Source organism: Lissotriton vulgaris, chromosome 6, assembly GCF_964263255.1.
Source record: "Lissotriton vulgaris chromosome 6, aLisVul1.2, whole genome shotgun sequence".
Taxonomy (NCBI): Eukaryota; Metazoa; Chordata; class Amphibia; order Caudata; family Salamandridae; genus Lissotriton; species Lissotriton vulgaris.
In genome coordinates this window covers 24,741,865-24,767,094 of record NC_141694.1, presented here as the reverse complement: position 1 = coordinate 24,767,094, position 25,230 = coordinate 24,741,865, and the positions used below count along the sequence as shown (strand labels likewise).

At 49.0% G+C, this 25,230-nt stretch overlaps 1 protein-coding gene across 2 annotated transcripts in view; it reads left to right on the top strand.

The window, feature by feature from the left end:
- LOC147706727 (uncharacterized) overlaps positions 1–25,230 on the top strand; it is a 235,996-nt gene that overhangs the window by 199,377 nt on the left and 11,389 nt on the right. For both annotated transcript variants that reach the window (XM_086925870.1, XM_086925869.1), the window contains 3 exons: positions 11,422–11,513; positions 19,592–19,677; positions 21,179–21,248. In XM_086925870.1, the coding sequence (XP_086781996.1) occupies positions 11,422–11,513; positions 19,592–19,677; positions 21,179–21,248 (248 nt within the window). The remainder of the gene's footprint in view (positions 1–11,421; positions 11,514–19,591; positions 19,678–21,178; positions 21,249–25,230) is intronic.

The window sequence follows — 25,230 nt, the reverse complement described above, 5'->3', positions numbered from 1 at the left end:
TATGCTACATCGGAATAAGGTACCTCCTCCCCTCAGTGCCATTAAACTGTGGCACCATAATGTCAGGTCCCTGTCTAAGCACCATCGAGATATTTACGAAGCTATCTCTCTAGAAGGCCCTGATATCTTCTTCATGACGGAGACCTGGCTAGGAGATGAGGACTCGGCCATTATCAATCTGGCCCTCCCCCCAGGCTATGCTATTTACACCCTGAATCGTAAAGGGAGAGGCGGAGGCATCGCCATGGCTTTTAAAACCTGTTTCACCTGTACATGGAAGCCTATGGACCTGGTGGGCGCTGAATGTGCTCAATTTTCCATCAGCACTAGCCCGAACCAAACCTTTTCAGGTCTGTTAATATACCGCCCTCCTGGGAGTGATTGTGCTTTTAGGAAAGCTCTTCCTGAGCTTGTAAGTTCTCTCTCTCTGCTCACCTCCAATCTCACCATTATCGGCGATCTAAACATCCATTTTGACGCCTTGGAAGTACCAGTGGTTAGTGGTCTACTCGACGATCTTGAAGCTGTACAGTTGACCCAATTGGTCCGTCATCCGACTCATGAGGGTGGTCATATTTTAGATCCGGTCTTCACTAACCTTCAACTGACTGAGGTCTCCTCCCCATAACCTATGGGATGGAGTGATCATCACCTCATTGAGCTTTTTATTACTACGGCAGTTCGCCCTACCGGGAAGCCTGATAAAACCACTTTCAGGCGCCCCTGGAAAAAGCTCAAACTGGAGGATTTCCATCGTGTTCTGACCATTACACCCTTTGTTTATTCGGATGACGTTGAAACTGGGTATCACACCTTTTGCGCCTGGATTGTTCGAGTGCTTGACCTACTGATACCAGCTACCTGGAGCAGGAACCGTTCCTCCCAGTCTAACCCTTGGTACTCGGAGGACCTCAGGAGATTAAAAGCTACCTGTCGCCAAGCCGAAAGAGCTTGGAGGAAGAGATATGAGAAAGACCTAAAAGTTTTCTACCTGGCGAAGGTCAAGGTGTACCATAGAGCCGTCTGCCGGGCCCGAGCTGATTATTATGCACGGGAATTTCAGGCAAGCTCCAACCCTTCCAAGCTGGTTTTTAAAGTCCTGAAGGAGTTCACAGTGAACAGACTCCCTAATAACGAGATCTGTTCCCTTGCTCACTGTGAGGGTCTGGCCAGTTTCTTTGTGGAAAAAGTCAGCGCTATCTATCGCTCTTTTCCCAAAGTTGACCTGGATAGTACAATCATAACACCTCGTACTTGTCTAGGTTTGGCAACTCTTCCCATACCATCAGAATCAGAGTTTAACCTCTTGGTGACCAAGGTTAAATCTGGCTCGCCAGATGACCCTTTATGACCAGCCCAGTTTGTGGACTCAGCGCCCCTCTGCCTTCCTCCCATTCGTCATCTTGTGGAGCAATCCCTAACTATCGGTTCAGTTCCGCCTGCCTGGAAAGCCGCCTGTGTTATGCCTATTATAAAAAAAACAGGACTGGATCCATCGAAGCCGGAGAGCTATCGACCAATCTCTCTCCTTCCATGGGTGGCAAAGATCACAGAGGCCCATGTGAATAATCTTTTATCGAAACATCTGACTTCAGCTCAACTATTGGATCCCACACAGAATGGCTTTAGACCTGGACACAGTACAGAGACGGCACTCCTATATATGGTTGAACATCTCCGCTCTGTACTAGATGCCGGTCAAACGGCGGCACTGGTCCTTTTGGACCTTAGTGCCGCCTTTGACACTGTATCCCATCCCATTCTTGTCCAAAGGCTTAGGGAGGCTGGTATTTCAGGCAGTGCGTTAGACTGGTTTCAGTCGTTCCTATCGGAACGCTCCTTTCAGGTGGTTGTACCACCATTCAGATCTAAATCCTGTGCCATCACCCAAGGAGTCCCGCAGGGGTCGGCGTTGAGCCCCACTCTCTTCAACCTTTATGTTCAACCATTAGCGGAGGTTGCGAAGAGATGGGGTCTCACAATGGTATCTTACGCCGATGATACCCAGTTGGCGGTGGCCCTTAATGGAGATTCCGACCAACTGGCATCCAACTTTGCGGATGGTTTGAGGGCAGTTGCCAGTTGGCTAACGGCCAACTGCTTACAGCTCAACGCCCTCAAAACCGAGGTGATGGTACTGGGTAAACAGCCAGATCTGTGGGGTGCAAATTGGTGGCCTGGGGAGTTGGGATCCCCCCCAAAACCGGTGTTTGAATTAAAGAACCTTGGCGTTTGGCTGGACTCCAAACTTACCTTCTCATGTCACACCAAGAAGGTGGCATCTATGTGCTTCGGCATATTACGTGGGTTGAGGCCTATCCTCAAATTTTTTGATGCCCCCACTCGCCAGATGGTGGTTCAAGCGAGTGTACTATCTAGACTCGACTACGCTAGCGCACTGCTTCTGGGCGCTAACCAGGCAGAAGTCCTGCGATTTCAATGGGTCCAGAATGCGGCAGCTAGGGCCCTGGTAGGCCTCCCACGGTTCTGTTCAGCCCGCAGCACAATTGCTAAATTACATTGGTTGCCAGTCATCAGACGCATCGAATTTAAAGCACTATGCTTTGCTTTTAAAATTTTGAAATCTGATACTCCTGCCATCCTTCAGCATCTTCTGACTCTTTACACTCCTTCGCGTAGCCTGCGCTCTGCTGGCCAAAGTCTGGCATCTGTTCCCCGATTTCGTAAATGCAGATTGGGTGGTCGATCGTTTATGGTGCTAGCCGCCAAACTGTGGAATGCACTTCCAGTCCATATTCGCTCCCTAGAAAACCTTTTTGCTTTTAGGAAAGCTATGAAAACTTATCTTTTCCCACTGCCCTATTAGCTTCCTACTTTGCTTGCTTGTTATGTTCTTTTTTCTGATATAGCGCCAGGACGCCCCTTCGCTGGGGCAGCTGTGCGCTCAAAAATACATTTAACATAACATAACATAACATGTTGGTGTAGAGGGCCTCAACATCTAGGGTTAACAGGTAATCGATAGAACTGGTCTCATTGTAATCCTGTAGAAGGCGTAGTAGATCTGTGGTATCCTGAATGTAGGAAGGTATTTGTTTTACAAGGGGCTGTAAGAAGTGGTCGCAGAATTTGGAAAGTGGTTCCAGTACTGAGTCTATCCCGGAAACAATAGGGCGACCCGGAACTGGAGTGACCCCTTTGTGTATCTTTGGCAACGTGTAGAAATATGGAACTTTCGGGTTCTTTTTAACAAGGAATTCAGCCTCCTTCTTACTAAGTAGTATTTACTACAAGGCCATTAACCAAAACCCTACAGAACGACTCGCATTATCAATTGTGAGTATGGTGGAGTCAGCAGAATGTCAGGGCTGGCTTAGTAAGAAGGAGGCTGAATTCCTTGTTAAAAAGAACCCGAAAGTTCCATATTTCTACACGTTGCCAAAGATACACAAAGGGGTCACTCCAGTTCCGGGTCGCCCTATTGTTTCCGGGATAGACTCAGTACTGGAACCACTTTCCAAATTCTGCGACCACTTCTTACAGCCCCTTGTAAAACAAATACCTTCCTACATTCAGGATACCACAGATCTACTACGCCTTCTACAGGATTACAATGAGACCAGTTCTATCGATTACCTGTTAACCCTAGATGTTGAGGCCCTCTACACCAACATCCCACAGAGGGCCTCCCTAGGTGTTATAGCCACTGCTTTGGAAAAGATTGAGTGGACGTCTGCTACGTCCATCACCTTCATTATGGAATGTGCAGAAAAGGTCCTAACCGAGAACTACTTCGAATTTAAGGGTACCTACTACCATCAAGTACAAGGAACTTGCATGGGGAGTACTGTAGCCCCCAGTGTAGCATGTCTGTATATGGCACATTTTGAAGAAACCAACAGAGCCCCTCTAACTAACCCCTTCCATGAGAACATAAAGCTATATAAACGCTATATAGACGATATTTTGATCTTCTGGTCTGGCAGCGAAGACTCGTACAAAGAGTTTTTTGCATGGATGAATGCTCTTAATCCATATCTGTCGTTTACCATGACTGTTTCAAATAATCACATAGCGTTTCTTGATCTCACGATATGTTTGGAAAGTGGTTCCCTGAATACTACCTTATTCAAAAAAAGCACTGACCGCAATAGCCTGCTCCACTACCACAGCCACCATCCTAAAGCCCTACGATCCAACTTACCGTATGGGCAATTCCTCAGGATACGGCGCAATTGTAGCACCATGGCCAATTACAGAACTGAATCTGCTATTCTTTCGAGGAACCTGAGGGAAAGAGGATATCCGACCAGAGACATAAAAAGAAGCTTGAAAAGAGCTCAGAACAACAATAGGGAGAGTTTGATTGAACCCAGAGAGCGAGACCTTGCAACTGCCCAACCCATGACTTGTGTGACGACTTTCACACCCATATCCAACAAAGTAAAGAAAATTGTGAAACGCCACTGGTCCATCCTAAATACTGGCACCCTCAAGATAGACCAACAAAGGTTTGCCTTTAAAATGTCAAGGAACATGAAAGATATCCTGATCCATACCAGACCAAAGACAAAAAATAAACCCAACCGGCAAGCTACATTATGGGGTCTGCCACCAGTCATCGGACACTACCCATGTGGGAACTGCACGGCGTGCCCTCTCACCAAAAAATACAAATCTATCACCTTATCTGACACCTTCAAGTGGGAAATGAGAGGCCATACAAACTGCAATAGCTCTAACTGTATTTACCTCATCATATGTCCGTGCAACCTATATTATATAGGCATGACAACACGCAATGTAAAGACCAGGATATCCGAACACCGAAGCAATTTCAGGTGCAAAAAGAACAACACCAAAATGTGCAAGCATTTCCTAGAAATGCAACTTACAGCTGACTCTCTCCAATGGCTTGTCCTCGAAGCCAGTCCCCAGACATCTAAGGAAGGACTGTTCTACAAGGAACAACGTTGGATTCACAGATTGTCCTCCAACAGCAAGGGCCTGAACGAAGACATACCCTGGGCTAGCCTTTGAAATGACCATTTTAGTGCATACACTACCAATACTATAATGATTCAACCATATACTGCTTCCTCAAGAATTGAGATAATAATCTTGGTACTAGACTACCCCAAGTATACATTCCCCCATATATCCTAAAGATATCCACTCCATTGTGAGATCTAAGATAAGAATGGTTTAGAACCATTATAAATGGCTGGTATTTCATTGATGTTATTCTTTAATACAGTATTTAACACTTACTGCAAAACCCAGTAAGATAACTTTATGCTTGCTGTCTGATCCACAGTCCAACACGGGGTAGAGAAAAAAACGATGAACCCCCCCCTTAATGCAGTGCGATAATAAACCCAGCTGTAATAAGTGATTATTTAATCAATTATATTAATGTGAGGCTAGTTACCCAACATTGTAGGTTCCCTTTTAATACACACACAGATACCTAATCGTACAAGCACGTAGCTGTTTCTGGGTAGAAACATATAGCAACCATCTACCACTACAAGATGTCTGCCATTACTGTTAACCAATGGGACCCACGTTAACTTCCCTTATAAACAAATCCAACCCCTCCCACTGCCTCCACCCGGTTCCAGCGGCGATGGGTAGGTGCTTGACACGAAGCTCAGGCAGTCATCAAGTAAGTGTCACGAAATGCGCGCCCCCTTCTTTAATGTTTATAAACAGTAATGCCTGGCAGTGACTTCAGTCTCACGCCGCGTTATCTATACAGATTAACGTTATGAGAACGTGCCGGCTGTCCCTCTAGCTTAAAATGATATACTGAAAAAATGCCAAAGAGATTAACATCGTGCACACACACGCGGCCAAACCCGACTGGTAATACAACATTCCGTTCCACAACAGCGCGCCCGCGTGTATAATGTACACGGGCGTACGCTTGGTTGACATAAAAAAATATAGCCAAGTAAGAGAGATTACTGGCGTGTATACACACGCGGTGAAACCCGACCGATAACAAACACAACAGCGCGCTCGCGTGTATAACTCACACGGGCGCTTGTTTGTTTAAAAAGGAACCGGAGCAGTATAGTTTTACCGCAAACAGCCGCCTAGTTCCACAGTGTAAATCTAAACGGGCGGACGCTTGTCTGTTCCTTTTTTCAGAAGAACCCGAGTACGATTACAAACCCGAATCTCACCTGTTTAGTATAACGGATTCCAGGTTTTGCAATTTGATTTTTGAACCGGATCATGAGCACCTAAGCGGGACCAGGCTGAACCCTTAATTAAACACAGAATTCTCAAATGTCCACCAATGGTCATATGCCGGACATCATTATTATTATATTTAACAAAATTACATATATCTTTGGGGCAGTTTCATTTAGACACACACAAAGACAATGCCCCTGGGTTAAAAATCACAACAGACAGAGCATTATTTTAACCATGATAAGAAATACTCAATCTACAAAACTGTATAACTACCTTACCCAATGGAGTAACCTACCACTTATCGCACTTGTCTGAGCCACAACACCACCCCTGAAAACGCTCTCATTGCTGAATAGTATTGCTTATGTTGAACATGCCTGGCAGCTACACACATTCCTTGAGTACTACTGCGAAATGAGTCTTCGTATATTCATGTATTCCATTGTCCTTAGATTGATAACATCACTAGGATACTATGATCTGTGCCAAATACAACTGAGATCTTTCCCCCTATATATAGCATGGTGGTGGAAGATCTCCTGAAGCTTTACCCGCTGGACACTGTTGTTGTCTGATTGTTTTTAACTTTAGGTGAGTCATGAATAACTGCGTGCATTAAATACCAAATTGGTATTTTCTTTTTAAAACACAAGATTTTGGTTTTATCTTTATCTTCTACACGTCACTCCCACTGAATTGCCACTGTTGAGAGTACTTGTCACATGTGTGTAACTATGCTGCACCACGCATGAATCACAGCATGCGTTATACACAGGTATCACAGTCTGTAAAGCAATGTGTTACAATTTTTTCGCGATATGTTTCTTTATCCCTTCTCTTTGTTCCCAACAGGTATTAACAATCGCAACCTGAAGAAGGGTAATATAGTTTCCCCTCCCTTTTTCACCCACTAGGATGGTAGCCATTTGAGCCTACATACACCACATCTAGTGATAATAGTGTAGACAGTTACATTCTCACTTAGATACTTGCTGAATTAGTCCCCTTGGTCCTGAAGAATCGCTCAATAAATTTTAGAGTAGCGAGAAACATGTCGACCGGACTCTAACACACTCCAGAAGAGAGCAGGAAACATCACTTTCCACTACTCTCCTCTAGGAAATTGGTTTTAACTAAAGCAGTGGCCCTCCTGAATAAAGTGTCTCCGGTACCACTAGCTTTATTTTATCTCACTCTACTACGTCTACCCTGAATCCTGGCCCCATACCCGCACTTCATCTATACGGCAGTTGGAAAAAGATCTCCGCCAAAGAGCCCCTCTATGAGGTGTTGCCCGTTGGGTATTGCACCGCCGACCCAACGAGGAGCAGGCCCAAATGATGAAGCATGACACCTGAAAGGGTGTGTGAGGCCAATAAATCCAACAAAATGGATTCCCAGGGTGACCACCAGGCTACCCTGTTCTAATCCACTTGCACTACAGACTGTACAGACACCTTCCCCTGTCTTTAGGAACATCGCGACAATCTTTGTATTCTGTGTTAATTGGGCATGTCGTGTATGGACCTTCTGCTCCGATAATAGCAGTAATAGCCCAAGACTCCTCTCTCTTGATACTAACTAGTGGAGGTGTGGCCTAGTGGAGGTGTGGCCTAGTAGAGTTGTAGCTTAATAGTGGTGTGGCCTAGTGGAGGTGTGGCCTAGAGGTGTAGCCTATTGGTGGTGTGGTCTAGTGGAGGTGTGGCCTAGTAGAGGTGTAGCTTAGTGATGGTGTGGTCTAGTGGAGGTATGGCCTACTGGAGATATGGCTTAGGAGGGATATGGCCTAGTGGAGGTATGGCCTAGTGGAGGTGTGGCCTAGTGGAGGTGTGGCCTAGTAGAGTTGTAGCTTAATAGTGGTGTGGCCTTGTGGAGGTGTGGCCTAGAGGTGTAGCTTAGTGGTGGTGTGGTCTAGTGGAGGTGTGGCCTAGTAGAGGTGTAGCTTAGTGATGGTGTGGTCTAGTGGAGGTATGGCCTACTGGAGATATGGCTTAGGAGGGATATGGCCTAGTGGAGGTATGGCCTAGTGGAGGTGTGGCCTAGTGGAGGTGTGGCCTAGTAGAGTTGTAGCTTAATAGTGGTGTGGCCTAGTGGAGGTGTGGCCTAGAGGTGTAGCTTAGTGGAGGTGTGGCCTAGTGGAGGTGTGGCCTAGTAGAGTTGTAGCTTAATAGTGGTGTGGCCTAGTGGAGGTGTGGCCTAGTAGAGGTGTAGCTTAGTGGTGGTGTGGTCTAGTGGAGGTATGGCCTAGTAGAGATATGTGTCTATGGGCGGTGGGGTCTCTTGCCGAAGTGATCTGTAATAGACTTGGACAATATTGCAGATTGACTCTAGTAGAGGTGGGCTCTAGCAGACTTGGGGTTTAGAACAGATACAATCTACAAGAGAAGGAGGCTGGTACAATGGAGTTTGGGGCCCCTTGAAGTCAGTGAAGGCACCAGGGGCCTGAAGGACCTACCTTCATAGGGGGAAAAAGGGCAAAAGCTTGGTGCAGGGGTGCCAAGGTCCATCATCACAGTGAAGAAAAGGGCACATGCTGACCCATGCAGGTAGTATGGGAGCTAGGTCTGAGAGTAGAAGTGTATTCATAGCCACGCTTCTCCTTAATGAGTGCACATGTTGCCACGCCCCTCAGCCAGGAATGCACCTGTGGCCACGCCCCTCAAGCATGTATGCACCGGTATCCAAGCCCCTCATGTAGTAATGCACTTGTAGCCACACCCCTCACTCATGAATGCACCTGTAGCCACACCACTCACTCATAAATGCACCTGTAGCCACGCCCCTCAAGCAACCATGCACCTGTAGCCACACCCCTCACTCATGAATGCACCTGTAGCAACGCCCCTCCTGTAGGAATGCACCTGTAGTTCTGCCTCTCTTTTAGAAATGTATATGTGAAGCGAGATGAATGAGCCTAACCTTTAGGAATGCACGTGCAGCCACCCTTCCCACTTAGGAATGCATGTGTATCCACCCCTCTTCTTGGGAACATAGAAGTGTACCCATGCCTGCCCTTTAGGAATGCACGTGTGTCCACCCCTCTCTTTTAGGAATGCTCATGTATCCACCCCTCTCTTTTAGGAATGCACATGTATCCACCCCTCTCTTTTAGGAATGCACATGTATCCACCCCTCTCTTTTAGGAATGCACATGTATCCACCCCTCTCTTTTAGGAATGCATTTACCCCTCTCTTTTAGGAATGCACATGTATCCACCCCTCTCTTTTAGGTATGCACATGTATCCACCCCTCTCTTTTAGAAATGCATATACACCTCTCTTTTAGGAATGCACAGGTATCCACCCCTCATTTTTAGGAATGCACGAGTATCCACCCCTCTCTATTAGGAATGCACGAGTATCCACCCCTCTCTTTTAGGAAGGCACATGTATCCACCCCTCTCTTTTAGGAATGCACATGTATCCACCCCTCTCTTTTAGGTATGCACATGTATCCACCCCTCTCTTTTAGGAATGCATATACACCTCTCTTTTAGGAATGCACAGGTATCCACCCCTCTCCTTTAGTAATGCACGAATATCCACCCCTCTCTTTTAGGAATGCACGAGTATCCACCCCTCTCTTTTAGGAAGGCACATGTATCCACCCCTCTCTTTTAGGAATGCACATGTATCCACCCCTCTATTTTAGGTATGCACATGTATCCACCTCTCTCTTTTAGGTATGCTCATGTATCCACCTCTCTCTTTTAGGTATGCACATGTATCCATCCCTCTCTTTTAGGAAGGCACATGTATCCACCCCTCTTTTTTAGGAATGCACGAGTATCCACCCCTCTCTTTTAGGAAGGCACATGTAGCCACCCCTCTCTTTTAGGAATGCACATGTATCCACCCCTCTCTTTTAGGTATGCTTATGTATCCACCCTCTCTTTTAGGAATGCTCATGTATCCACCCCTCTCTTTTAGGAATGCACATGTATCCACCCCTCTCTTTTAGGTATGCACATGTATCCACCCCTCTCTTTTAGGAAAGCATATACACCTCTCTTTTAGGAATGCACAGGTATCCACCCCTCTCTTTTAGGAATGCATGAGTATCCACCCGTCTCTTTTAGGAATGCATATACACCTCTCTTTTAGGAATGCACAGGTATCCACCCCTCTCTTTTAGGAATGCACGAGTATCCACCCCTCTCTATTAGGAATGCACGAGTATCCACCCCTCTCTTTTAGGAAGGCACATGTATCCACCCCTCTCTTTTAGGAATGCACATGTATCCACCCCTCTCTTTTAGGTATGCACATGTATCCACCCCTCTCTTTTAGGTATGCACATGTATCCACCCCTCTCTTTTAGGAATGCATATACACCTCTCTTTTAGGGATGCACAGGTATCCACCCCTCTCTTTTAGGAATGCACGAGTATCCACCCCTCTCTTTTAGGAAGGCACATGTATCCACCCCTCTCTTTTAGGAATGCACATGTATCTACCCCTCTCTTTTGGGTATGCACATGTATCCACCCCTCTCTTTTAGGTATGCACATGTATCCACCCCTCTCTTTTAGGAAGGCACATGTATCCACACCTCTTTTTTAGGAATGCACGAGCATCCACCCCTCTCTTTTAGGTATGCTTATGTATCCACCCCTCTCTTTTAGGAATGCTCATGTATCCACCCCTCTCTTTTAGGAATGCACATGTATCCACCCCTCTCTTTTAGGTATGCACATGTATCCACCCCTCTCTTTTAGGAATGCATATACACCTCTCTTTTAGGAATGCACAGGTATCCACCCCTCTCTTTTAGGAATGCATGAGTATCCACCCGTCTCTTTTAGGAATGCACGAGTATCCACCCCTCTCTTTTAGGAAGGCACATGTATCCACCCCTCTCTTTTAGGAATGCACATGTACCCACCCCTCTCTTTTAGGAATGCACATGTATCCACCCCTCTCTTTTAGGAATGCACATGTATCCACCCCTCTCTTTTAGGAATGCACATTTGTCCACCCCTCTCTTTTAGGAATGCACGTGTATCCACCCCTCTGTTTTAGGAATGCACGTGTATCCACCCCCCTACTTTCGGAATGCACGTGTATCCACCCCCCCTACTTTCGGAATGCATGTACATCCACTGCCCTACTTTGGCAATGCACATGTATCCACTCTCCTTTAGGAAGGCACAAGTGCAGACACACCCTCCATCAACAGAGAGCGGTCATTGTAGAGAGTACCCCACGGGTCATTGGCAGTGGTGCAACCCTCCCTTTCCTTCTCCCCCACAGAGCTCCACTGGTGCTGTACCACTGAACCTGGCGGGGGCGCTCTGCTCCCTGGACATGGAGTACACCAAGAAGAACAACTGCTTCCGGCTACAGTGAGTCTTTTTCTTACCTCACAGGGTGAGGGTGCATGCTGGAGGGGAGGGGTCTAGTCCTGGAGTGGAGGGTGGTCTATGATAAGGAAGGCTCCAGGTTTATATGTAGGGTTCCAGGTGGGAGCAGGTGAGGGGCCCAGACTTTTTTTGGAGGGGTTCATGCAGTGCCCTATGAGAGGCCAAGTGTACTGAGCAGAAGGGGTCGTGTCTATGCAACAAAAGGATGTTGACATACACTGGAGAGGAAGGGGTCTGCGCACAGAGACAGATGGTAAGAAATTGCACTAGTTTTAGTTGGGGTGGAGACAACCCACCCCAAGGAATAATCACAACCCTTGTCTGGGCGAACCCTCAAAGTCACTAGATTAATCGGAGATCAACTCCCCAGCAGCTATAGCACAAAGCAGACAAAACATTGATAAAGTCAAAAGGCAAAACAAAAAAAATCACAAAATGTATTAAAAACAGAGTAAAATGTAATAAACAAAATGAAACCAAATTGACAACAATTCAATAAGGGTAACCTGAGATATGAATTTTTAAAGTTTTAAGGAAAAATAGTGCCAAAAAGCAAAAAGCACAAATAATAGTCAATGGCCATGGTACACTAGAACCTAGGCACACTATGAGGCAGATTGCGATGGAGCGTGGTTCGGATACACCAACCAGGTTTGTCCCAGTCAAAGATTGTGACTTTTGATTTGAGTCCACTAAGTCCCAATCCTCCACAGGAGTACACTTGTGAAGACTACCCCAGGCCCTCAGGGGAGGCACTTAGAGACTCACAGGGTGTTAGTCAAAGGCTAAAAGCAGGGTACAGTCTTGGTCCAGTTGCCACTGGTTAGCTGGGTACTTCCATAAAAGGCCTCTTGCAGCCACACAGGAGGGCAACCAACTGACCCCTAGAGTTCACTTCTTTGTCCTGGGTGGAAGAGGGGGCAGGGCCAGTACTTCAGAGCTCCTCACAGGTCACAGACCGCAGGCCCAGTCCTCTTCTGATCTTCCGCTTGTCCAGAAGTGTTCTGACGTAGATGCTTCGAGATACCACATTTATGTCTGCCATTAGCTAGTGGGTGTGATGACTCTTGGCCCCTCGCTAACCAATCGAGTAAAAGTTACAGGAGCCAACCCTAACAACTTTTTCAGTAGTTTCTGTTTCGCTTACTGAAATCTGAATCAACATTCAATACATCAGGGCATTTTCAAGATGACAAAAGTCTTCAGCCACCCTAAACTTGTGCTCTGATGGCTGTGGGTGTGCGTGGGGAGTACACTATGGTAATCCTAGTACACACCCCACATCTAACACTAAAATACAGTTTAGAGCAGGTATTGTACCCATAATAAACCCAGTGGCAGATGTCTGGTACGATGTAAGCAGAGTCCTTTAGCAACCAGACAGGGGATCCACATGAATTGTCTTGACATCCTGTTGTGTCACCTTTCAAGTGTGCCCCAAGTATTATATGTGAACCCTGCAGGCCTGTCAAGCAGGATTTGACATTTAAGTAGTATTGACACTTGAGTGTGAAAAAGGAAGCCCACAGCCCCTACTCTGCATACTCGGTGGCGGTCAGAGGAGTCATATCTCTTCGTTCAGATCAGCCTGTTGTCTGCTCCTAAGAGGCATTTTATACCTATTCAAGGCTGATTAATGCTAACAACTTGAGAGCCAATGTAAATTAGTCTCCAGGAGCTTCAGGCATGGAAAACGTAGATTTTGAAAAGTTACTTTTACTTAATATTTATTGAAAATCCGGTTTCACCCTTAAATTTTTTTTTAAATAACTATTAAAAATATTTGTTTCATTATTTTTCTTGCTGCTCCCATTCACAAGATACAGTTTTAGGATTTTAATCTGCACTCTGGTTTTCTAAATTGGACATCTAGGCCTGCCGCATTGAAAACAGCCTTTGTGCGCTAGTCACTGGAAGAACTTATTAACATTACATTTCTACATGCCTTACTTTAAAATATCATGCACCCTGCCTTGTTGGCTACAAGGCTTATATAGGGGAGACTTATTAAAATGTAAAAGTTTGATTTTTACTTGTCAAAATGGTTTAATTTGACACCTCGAATTACAATTCTTTATACTGCTACAGTCAGGCTGCAGTGGTAGGCCTGAAGCCTTATTTGCACAGCCACTGTAGTGGGAGGGGCAGTTGAGGCCGCAGACCACTAGTGGCATTTATCTTCCAGGCCCTGGGTGCACTGTGTACCACATCCTAGGGACTTATAAGAAATTAAATATTCCAATTAAGAATATGCTAATTCGACCAAGTGGAGTGTTGCAAAGCCAGCAAACATGTAGGGTGCTGCAAACGCTGAAATATTCAGAGTGAACACAGAGAAAATGCTATTTCCTACATAGATGGTCAAATATGGGACCCGGAGAGCCCCAGTTTAGGGAATGGTGTGGGTTTTATGTAACTGAATGGGAGGGTTTCAAGCAATGGCTAGAGGGTGGTCCATGGAGGACACACGAAGAGGTGCAGTGGAGAGAGGGCTGTCCATGGAGGACACACGAAGAGGTGCAGTGAAGCCAGGGCTGTCCGTGGAGGAGATGGGAAGAGGTGCAGTGGAGCGAGGGTGGTCCATAGAGGAGACGGGAAGAGATGCAGTGGAGCGAGGGTCATCCGTGGAGGAGATGGGAAGAGGTGCAGTGGAGCGAGGGTCATCCATAGAGGAGATGGGAAGAGGTGCAGTGGAGAGAGGGTCGTCCGTGGAGGAGACGGTAAGAGGTGCAGTGGAGAGAGGGTGGTCCGTGGAAGAGACGGTAAGAGGTGCAGTGGAGCGAGGGTCATCCATAGAGGAGATGGGAAGAGGTGCAGTGGAGTGAGGGTCGTCCGTGGAGGAGACGGGAAGAGGTGCAGTGGAGCGAGGGTGGTCCATAGAGGAGACGGGAAGAGATGCAGTGGAGCGAGGGTCATCCGTGGAGGAGATGGGAAGAGGTGCAGTGGAGCGAGGGTCATCCATAGAGGAGATGGGAAGAGGTGCAGTGGAGCGAGGGTCGTCCGTGGAGGAGATGGGAAGAGGTGCAGTGGAGTGAGGGTCGTCCGTGGAGGAGACGGGAAGAGGTGCAGTGGAGCGAGGGTCATCCATAGAGGAGATGGGAAGAGGTGCAGTGGAGTGAGGGTCGTCCGTGGAGGAGACGGGAAGAGGTGCAGTGGAGCGAGGGTCATCCATAGAGGAGATGGGAAGAGGTGCAGTGGAGTGAGGGTCGTCCGTGGAGGAGACGGGAAGAGGTGCAGTGGAGCGAGGGTCATCCATAGAGGAGATGGGAAGAGGTGCAGTGGAGCGAGGGTCATCCATAGAGGAGATGGGAAGAGGTGCAGTGGAGCGAGGGTCGTCCGTGGAGGAGATGGGAAGAGGTACAGTGGAGTGAGGGTCGTCCGTGGAGGAGACGGGAAGAGGTGCAGTGGAGCGAGGGTCGTCCGTGGAGGAGACGGGAAGAGGTGCAGTGGAGCGAGGGTCATCCGTGGAGGAGACGGGAAGAGGTGCAGTGGAGCGAGGGTCATCCATAGAGGAGATGGGAAGAGGTGCAGTGGAGCGAGGGTCGTCCGTGGAGGAGATGGGAAGAGGTGAAGTGGAGCGAGGGTCGTCCTTGGAGGAGACGGGAAGAGGTGCAGTGGAGCGAGGGTCATCCGTGGAGGAGACGGGAAGAGGTGCAGTGGAGCGAGGGTCGTCCGTGGAGGAGACGGGAAGAGGTGCAGTGGAGCGAGGGTGGTCCATAGAGGAGACGGGAAGAGATGCAGTGGAGCGAGGGTCATCCGTGGAGGAGATGGGAAGAGGTGCAGTGGAGCGAGGGTCGTCCGTGGAGGAGACGGGAAGAGGTGCAGTGGAGCAGGGGTCATCCATAGAGGAGATGGGAAGAGGTGCAGTGGAGCGAGGGTCATCCATAGAGGAGATGGGAAGAGGTGCAGTGGAGCGAGGGTCATCCATAGAGGAGATGGGAAGAGGTGCAGTGGAGCGAGGGTCGTCCGTGGAGGAGATGGGAAGAGGTGCAGTGGAGTGAGGGTCGTCCGTGGAGGAGACGGGAAGAGGTGCAGTGGAGCGAGGGTCATCCATAGAGGAGATGGGAAGAGGTGCAGTGGAGAGAGGGTCGTCCGTGGAGGAGACGGTAAGAGGTGCAGTGGAGAGAGGGTGGTCCGTGGAAGAGACGGTAAGAGGTGCAGTGGAGCGAGGGTCATCCATAGAGGAGATGGGAAGAGGTGCAGTGGAGTGAGGGTCGTCTGTGGAGGAGACGGGAAGAGGTGCAGTGGAGCGAGGGTGGTCCATAGAGGAGACGGGAAGAGATGCAGTGGAGCGAGGATCATCCGTGGAGGAGATGGGAAGAGGTGCAGTGGAGCGAGGGTCATCCATAGAGGAGATGGGAAGAGGTGCAGTGGAGCGAGGGTCGTCCGTGGAGGAGATGGGAAGAGGTGCAGTGGAGTGAGGGTCGTCCGTGGAGGAGACGGGAAGAGGTGCAGTGGAGCGAGGGTCATCCATAGAGGAGATGGGAAGAGGTGCAGTGGAGTGAGGGTCGTCCGTGGAGGAGACGGGAAGAGGTGCAGTGGAGCGAGGGTCATCCATAGAGGAGATGGGAAGAGGTGCAGTGGAGCGAGGGTCATCCATAGAGGAGATGGGAAGAGGTGCAGTGGAGCGAGGGTCGTCCGTGGAGGAGATGGGAAGAGGTACAGTGGAGTGAGGGTCGTCCGTGGAGGAGACGGGAAGAGGTGCAGTGGAGCGAGGGTCGTCCGTGGAGGAGACGGGAAGAGGTGCAGTGGAGCGAGGGTCATCCGTGGAGGAGACGGGAAGAGGTGCAGTGGAGCGAGGGTCATCCATAGAGGAGATGGGAAGAGGTGCAGTGGAGCGAGGGCGTCCGTGGAGGAGATGGGAAGAGGTGCAGTGGAGTGAGGGTCGTCCGTGGAGGAGACGGGAAGAGGTGCAGTGGAGCGAGGGTCATCCATAGAGGAGATGGGAAGAGGTGCAGTGGAGTGAGGGTCGTCCGTGGAGGAGACGGGAAGAGGTGCAGTGGAGCGAGGGTGGTCCATAGAGGAGACGGGAAGAGATGCAGTGGAGCGAGGGTCATCCGTGGAGGAGACGGGAAGAGGTGCAGTGGAGTGAGGGTCGTCCGTGGAGGAGACGGTAAGAGGTGCAGTGGAGAGAGGGTCGTCCGTGGAGGAGACGGGAAGAGGTGCAGTGGAGCGAGGGTGGTCCATAGAGGAGACGGGAAGAGATGCAGTGGAGCGAGGGTCATCCGTGGAGGAGATGGGAAGAGGTGCAGTGGAGCGAGGGTCGTCCGTGGAGGAGACGGGAAGAGGTGCAGTGGAGCGGGGGTGGTCCATAGAGGAGATGGGAAGAGGTGCAGTGGAGCGAGGGTCGTCCGTGGAGGAGACGGTAAGAGGTGCAGTGGAGCGAGGGTGGTCCGTGGAGGAGACGGGAAGAGGTGCAGTGGAGAGAGGGTCGTCCGTGGAGGAGAGGGGAAGAGGTGCAGTGGAGCGAGGGTCATCCATGGAGGAGACGGTAGAGGTGCAGTGGAGCGAGGGTCATCCATAGAGGAGATGGGAAGAGGTGCAGTGGAGCGAGGGTCGTCCGTGGAGGAGATGGGAAGAGGTGCAGTGGAGTGAGGGTCGTCCGTGGAGGAGACGGGAAGAGGTGCAGTGGAGCGAGGGTCATCCATAGAGGAGATGGGAAGAGGTGCAGTGGAGCGAAGGTCGTCCGTGGAGGAGACAGTAAGAGGTGCAGTGAAGTGAGGGTCATCCATAGAGGAGATGGGAAGAGGTGCAGTGGAGCGAGGGTCGTCCGTGGAGGAGACGGTAGAGGTGCAGTGGAGCGAGGGTCATCCATAGAGGAGATGGGAAGAGGTGCAGTGGAGCGAGGGTCGTCCGTGGAGGAGATGGGAAGAGGTGCAGTGGAGTGAGGGTCGTCCGTGGAGGAGACGGGAAGAGGTGCAGTGGAGCGAGGGTCATCCATAGAGGAGATGGGAAGAGGTGCAGTGGAGCGAGGGTCGTCCGTGGAGGAGACGGTAAGAGGTGCAGTGGAGTGAGGGTCGTCCATGGAGGATATGGGAAGAGGTGCAGTGGAGCGAGGGTCGTCCGTGGAGGAGATGGGAAGAGGTGCAGTGGAGTGAGGGTCGTCCGTGGAGGAGACGGGAAGAGGTGCAGTGGAGCGAGGGTCATCCATAGAGGAGACGGGAAGAGGTGCAGTGGAGCGAGGGTCATCCATGGAGGAGATGGGAAGAGGTGCAGTGGAGCGAGGGTCATCCATAGAGGAGACGGGAAGAGGTGCAGTGGAGCGAGGGTCATCCATAGAGGAGACGGGAAGAGGTGCAGTGGAGCGAGGGTCGTCCGTGGAGGAGACGGTAAGAGGTGCAGTGGAGAGAGGGTGGTCCGTGGAAGAGACGGTAAGAGGTGCAGTGGAGAGAGGGTGGTCCGTAGAGGAGACGGGAAGAGGTGCAGTGTAGAGAGGGTGGTCCGTGGAGGAGACGGGAAGAGATGCAGTGGAGCGAGGGTCATCCATAGAGGAGATGGGAAGAGGTGCAGTGGAGCGAGGGTCGTCCGTGGAGGAGATGGGAAGAGGTGCAGTGGAGTGAGGGTCGTCCGTGGAGGAGACGGGAAGAGGTGCAGTGGAGCGAGGGTGGTCCATAGAGGAGACGGGAAGAGGTGCAGTGGAGTGAGGGTCGTCCGTGGAGGAGACGGTAAGAGGTGCAGTGGAGAGAGGGTCATCCATAGAGGAGATGGGAAGAGGTGCAGTGGAGTGAGGGTCGTCCGTGGAGGAGACGGTAAGAGGTGCAGTGGAGAGAGGGTCGTCCGTGGAGGAGACGAGAAGAGGTGCAGTGGAGCGAGGGTGGTCCATAGAGGAGACGGGAAGGGGTGCAGTGGAGTGAGGGTCGTCCGTGGAGGAGACGGTAAGAGGTGCAGTGGAGAGAGGGTGGTCCGTGGAAGAGACGGTAAGAGGTGCAGTGGAGAGAGGGTGGTCCGTAGATGAGACGGGAAGAGGTGCAGTGTAGAGAGGGTGGTCCGTGGAGGAGATGGGAAGAGGTGAAGTGGAGCGAGGGTCGTCCGTTGAGGAGACGGTAAGAGGTGCAGTGGAGAGAGGGTGGTCCGTGGAGGAGATGGGAAGAGGTGAAGTGGAGCGAGGGTCGTCCGTGGAGGAGACGGTAAGAGGTGCAGTGTAAAGAGGGTGTTCCTTGGAGGAGATGGGAAGAGGTGCAGTGTAAAGAGGGTGGTCCATGGGGGAGATGGGTTGAGGTGCAATGCAGAGGGGTGGTCCCTGGAAGAGATGGGAAGAGATGCAGTGGAGGGGGGCTTGAGCAAGGTTACCAACTGGCTTTATTAGGACCATCATGTTAACTGCACTTTCTGTTTTGCAAACCATTCTCATCTAGAACTTTAGTATACTTGTCTCTAGTGATGTTTACAGGGACTGCACCCCTGAATGCATTTAGTGACTGGCTAGATTGCCAGGACCAGGAGACAGATGACCTTGGGAGCTACAGACACATGGATAGGATTGAAGTGTCACTTTTACAACTCTTTGGTTTTCATTAAATACTGAACCAAGCGGACGTGTCCAAACTCTCACGTAAAAACTTTCTCTCATCCCACCCTTCCCTCCTTGCTTTCATCATCTCTTCTTTCTCGCTTCCACCTTCTTTCCTGCCTTGTGATCCTCTTCTTGGCTGTTTTTCTATTTCTCTCTCCCGCTGTCTCTTTTTACTGATCTCTCACTCCGTTTCTCATTTTCATGTTCTCTTCTTTTTCGCTCAACCGATTTCTCTTTCCCCATTTTATTCTCTGTCTCTTTCCAATTCTCTTTATCTGTTTCTCATTCTTGTTTTTTTAATCCCCCCATCTCGTCACTTCTCTATCATGTCACCTCTTTGGCACTTTCCCTCTCTCCTTCTTTCTCTGTATCTGATTCTCTCCTCCCTCTCTTAATCTCACCTCCTATCTCTTTCTTCCTCTCTCTTACCTCCCTGCACTCTAACTCTCCCTTGTTGTCCAAAACGATCTATTTTCTGCTTCTTATATCCTGTTTTACAACTCTCTCTGACCACTTTGTACCCCCCTATTGCACCCCACATTTGCAGGATGCGAGACGGCTCTGAGGTTCTCTTGAGAGCCCCCACCGGCGCCCTCATGGAAGAGTGGATCTCAAAGATACAGATGAATTCAGGTGAGAAGCGGCTCCTGTTGGACATGTATGATGGGAGAGAACATGTGTGTGCTGGAAACAGATCTCCATGGTGTGTGTAACGAGCTGGGTCTGGTGGCTCAGTGGACTAAAGCAGCTACTGCAGGGGCCTTTGTTCGACCTCATGGTCACAGGTTCAAATCCCAGCGAGTCCACTCAGCCTTTCATCCATCTGAGGTCGATAAAATGTGTACCATTGAGTTGGGTAACAATAAACATCTGTTATTCAGCGCCTGGACACCTATGGGTAATGGTGCGCTTTACAACTGCACCTGTTAAGTTATGTTACGAGTGAGTCGCGAATATTCAAAGTAGCAGTCCTGTTTTACGCACTCTTACTAGCTTGCCTTCACTAGCTTCAAAATATCTAATATAGAAATAAAGTGGAAATATTCAGGGAATATTCATTTACAGTTAGTACAAATGGGAAGGTTTGTGCCATCTTTGCATTTTTACTAATCAGAAGTTGGATGTGTAAGTACCAAGTCACAAAATTATGAAGCATGTGATGGCCTGACGGTGGCGCAGTCCACCCAAAATCGTAATCAGGCTCTAAATGTTTGAAAGATTGTTTCATTTATGTTCAAGGTAAATATATATGTATTTTTAATGTATTACTTTTGAAAACCAATGTACTTTTTAAAATTATAAAGAATGTTTGTTACATTTACATGTATATAAGTGATGTTTTGGCCCACAGTATTTTTGTGGTCAGTATACTGGCGCTTCATATTATGTATATATAATGTCAATATTTTTGATCTCAATAATTTTTCAGCAATATTTTTGTATCACATTATTTTCTGGTCCATTTTTCGTCGTAGAATCTTGTGTGTGTGTTGGTCTGTGTGCATGTGGTTTTGATATGCCAGCAGAGGAGGAGCCTACGTGTTTGTACGGGGTCTTCCTGACGGGAGCGGGGTCTGTGCATTGTGCTTGTCTGTGTTGTACACCAGCAGGAGAAGGCTCTGATCATGTATGTGTGTGTGCGTGTGTGGCTTTGCATGAGAGGTAGCAATCTGTGCATGTCATGTGTGTGTCTTTATCTTTGTGGTCCTCACTTAGTGGAGAGAGATCTGTTAGTGTGTGTGTGTGTGTAGTATGCATGTGCGGTAACCGTGTACAGAGGAGAGGTCAGTGCATTTGTGTGTGTGTCTGTATGGGTTTCTGCTTGTGTGGTCTGCATGCATGTGAGGGGTCTCTATATGTGAATGTGTGTGTGTGTGTGTGTGTAGTATGCATGTGCGGTAAGAACTTGTGTCTGTGTGTGTGCATGTGTGCGGTCCGTGTTCAGAGGAGAGGTCAGTGCATGCGTGTGTGTCTGTGTGGGTTTGTTCTTGTGTGGTCTGCATGCATGTGAGGGGGCTCTATATGTGAATGTGTGTGTCTGTGTGCTTGTGTTTGACATATGCATGCAGGGATTCCATGTATGTGGGTTACTGCATGTCTCTAACTCTTACACTTCTCTCACTTTGTACGACAGGGTTCGATGAGGAGGATTTCTTCCAGGCGGCTGCCCGTCCACCGGAGGGGACCCCACCTCCCACGTCAGGGTAAGGATATGGTCTGTGTGGTTCACATGTGTTCTGTAAGGACAGCCTGGAAAGGGAAAGATGCAGCAGCCACTGAAGGGCTGTCACTGTGACACCCATGGGGAGGGGGTCTGCCAGGCAGGTTCTTGAACCTCAATCTTGAGTCCGCATCTTTGAGAGGTCGATGACGAGTTCTGCGAGGCGCTCTGTGCTGAAGAAGCCATGTCTGTGGCCTGGGCCCACTGCTGTGAAGGGTTGACGGAAGATTAATGTGGCAGCCTGGCTCTGGGCCAGATGGAGTCTGCGATTGAGGAATATAGCATTTTACTAAGCATGCTATTACATTGGGTTCTATTACAACACAGTCGTTACAACAACCGTATTGTTAGAAAGCGATACCTTTACATCGCAACTCATTACATCGACTTGCTGTAGGGGGGCGCGCTGGACTTAGGAATAGTAAAATGTTCTATTGCAACTCCAGCGTGTGCAACAGTGGGGAAGGTGTTAGAATAATAAATTATACTATTCCTTAGGTTGGAGCGCTCCCTACAGCAAGTCGATATAAAGTCTATGTAAAGTTATTGCGTTCTAACAACGCGGTCGATGTAACAACCACGTTGTAAAAGGAACGCAATGTAACGGAAGCGTTTTAAACACTGTTTCCCGCGAATGAGGCCTTTGGGGAAACCAAGACAGAGAAAGTTAGCATAGTCGATTCTTGAAATGACCAAGGCCACGACTACTAGGACAAGGGCTTTGTGGGGAAGGAGTTTCCTAAGATTCCTGGTTCTTCAGAGTTGCAAGAAGCATTGGGAAGAGACTGCTCCTAGCTTGGGCTTCATCCAGAGAGCCTCCTCGCTCAGTGCCCTGAGGCTATTTACTGCTTTTTTGAACTGTGGTGGATGCCCATCGCTGATGGCCAGAATGAAGGACTTCAAGAGACAGCCTTAATTCTGGTTATGAAAATGTCTCTTTTCTCAGAATTTCGCTTTAGATGATTGCTGTTTGTCCAGTCACAGATGAAGCATTGTGTTTTGAAAGGCCTCCTGCGATGCAGACGAGTTGTTGATAGTAAAAAGTAACTGCATAGTTGACTGCATAGTTGTATATTCTGACATTCATTTCTTTTATAGATTATATTGAAAGGTTAATATAGCCTTATAGCCCGCTGTAGCGGGCTATACCGGATATTAAAGACCCACTGAATCGTTAAGGGCCCGAGCAGAAGGCGAGGGACTTTAACGAGAAAGCGGGACTTTAATTGCCGGTATAGCCCTGCTACGAATGGCTATAAGGCTATTAGAAAATTCTGCCACTAGAGGGCAGAATGTTCTAACAAATTAAACAAAGGGTTCTCGAAGCTCGAGGGGATATAAATCCCCTCGAGCATCGAGAAGCCTTTGTAGAACATTGGAATGTTGCTCTGCGGGCCTTTACCGGCCCCTAGAAGCAGGGAGCAAGCACTCCATTGGCTGCAATGGAGCTCCCAACATTCCAATGTTCTAGTATAGGTTATACAGGAATGCTTATGGGCATTTCATGTGTTGGTCCCCCTCTCTAGAAACTAAAATCTAATTTTAGGGGTGCCCTTCTTGTGATGTCAGGTGTGAATACCTACACCTGAAGTCTCATGTTGGGTGTGTGTTTCTTCCTCATGGTGTCTCATGTCAGATGTGAGTAGCTGTTCCGGAACTTTCATGTCAGGTGATCCCCTCTGACGTTGTCCTATTCAGAGATCACAAATAATTGTACCTCAGAAGCAAGTAGCTCTCCCAGTGCAGGGATCGGAAGTTGTCTGTGTTAAGCACACACAGCTCATCCTGCCCACAGACCTTTCCTGTGTTGATCTGGAGATGCTGAGTGTTCCAGTGGCATTTCTGAATATCTGGTGCTATCATGAGTTCTCGAGTCATCCCCGTTGTGAGTGAGTCAGTTGTCTTCTATGGATTTCCTATTGTATTTTATCATATGTACTCAGGGCTTTAAGTGGGCCGGGTCTCACCGGGTCTGAGCACCAGCAGTCTTTTTAAAGGGGCCTTGAAACGGGTCTCTATTGGGCTCTGTTTTGTGCCCTGGCACAGGCGGTCTGTTTTTTTTCCAGACTGGAGTGACAGCAGCCACATCGATATGCGCTGCTCACACTGCTCACTTCTCACCAGTGGAGAAGTTACGGCATGACGTCATGCCAGGTGAGCGTTGTAGGGGAAGGGAAATCCTTTTAAAGCAAGTCATTTTTTTCTATGGATTTCCAATCTCTTTTTGAATCTCAGGAGCAGCAACATTGTCGTGGTGTCACCAGGGCATTAAGTGGACGCTTTTACAATATTACTTACAAGCCATAGTTGCTGCATATTTATCTTATGCAACTAACAACCATTGACAAAGCCAATACTCCTGACTTGTTGTAGGTATGATGTTACTTGTTGTATCATATATCTGGATGCAATGACAGAAACAGCAAAATACAAGTCGTGCGGCACACTATGCTAAGCACAGATTTGTAGTTTATGTGTTTTTAAGCCACGCCCCTTTGAGAGACCCTCCAGTTTTTTCATCCCACTTAACGCCCTGTGTGTAGCCTTTACTTATAATGATAGAGCTAAACAGGCAATATTGGAATTCCAAGAAAATAACTACAACAGAATAAGCTGTTCACGCAGGGGCTCAGGACCGCTTGAGGCACCTGTGTGGATAGATGGAGGTCAGTGAACATGACATGGTCAGTCAGTCCAAGGCTCCGCTTTACACGTCTGGATCATTCTGACAGTTTTAGTGTTGGTTCACTTCAATCGAAACAATCTGTGTAACATACACAGCGTTCCTTCTCACACCTGGTGGCCAAGGCTTGGAACAACCACCCCCTACACGCAGGATGGCACCTTCGATCCAGCAATTCAGATAGAACTCAAGACCTGGTGGGTCGAATGAACAAACTATTACACAGCAGCCAGCTTCTCCAGCGCCTTTAGGGTGACCAACCGTCCGTAAATTTCACGGACAGTCCGTAATTTCGGCCGTCTGTCCGTTGTCCATGAAGGAATCTTTAACGGACGCCATTTGTCCGTCATTTTAACAGGGCACCGGTTGCTCCACCCTTAAGCCGGCACAGCTTCCACCCACTTCCCTTCTTGACTCCCATGCAGTAGCAAAGCTCGGACACCCAGCAGCAAAGGAGAAGCAGCGGGATGGCTACCCTCACACCTCCAGCCCTTGATGACCTGTTAAGAGGTGCTTCGAAGGTGATTGAGAGGGAGGGGCTGCCGGTTCAGGAGCAGCGACATCTATTCACATGCAAACAGCCCTGAATGTGTCATGTCTCTGCTATTTAGAGGGGGGCTCACACATTCCATTTCTACCCAGGGCCCCAAACATCTGAGACTCGGCCAGATTACACCCCTGATTACACCGAGGCAGCACGTGGTTCTCTTCACAGAGCGTAATTACTGTCACTAAATTGTAAGCAAACCTCGGTTCTTCAAACATGCAGTCTTTAATGTAATAAAATAAAGAAATGGCACAATCGCACCCACACTGATTAACAGAGTATGGAGGACAATCAGTTCAATCAGTTCTCTTAGAGTATCTCCTGTAAGTACTGTACATCACAGTGGGGGATGGCATTTTGGACAGAGAGCCTGTCTTCTCGTTGTCTTGTGCAGGAGGGGGCGAGAAGCCGAATATGATACTAGAATACTGCATGCCCACCCCTGTGTTCCCTCTCCTGTGATGGCTCCTGTCTCCCCATGTGGTGGCTCCTGTCCACCCCCGCCTGTGATGGCTCCTGTCCCCCCATGTGGTGGCTCCAGTCCACCCCCGCCTGTGATGGCTCCTGTCCCCCCATGTGGTGGCTCCAGTCCACCCCCGCCTGTGATGGCTCATGTCCCCCCCATGTGGTGGCTCCAGTCCACCCCCGCCTGTGATGGCTCATGTCCCCCCCATGTGGTGGCTCCAGTCCACCCCCGCCTGTGATGGCTCATGTCCCCCCTATGTGGTGGCTCCA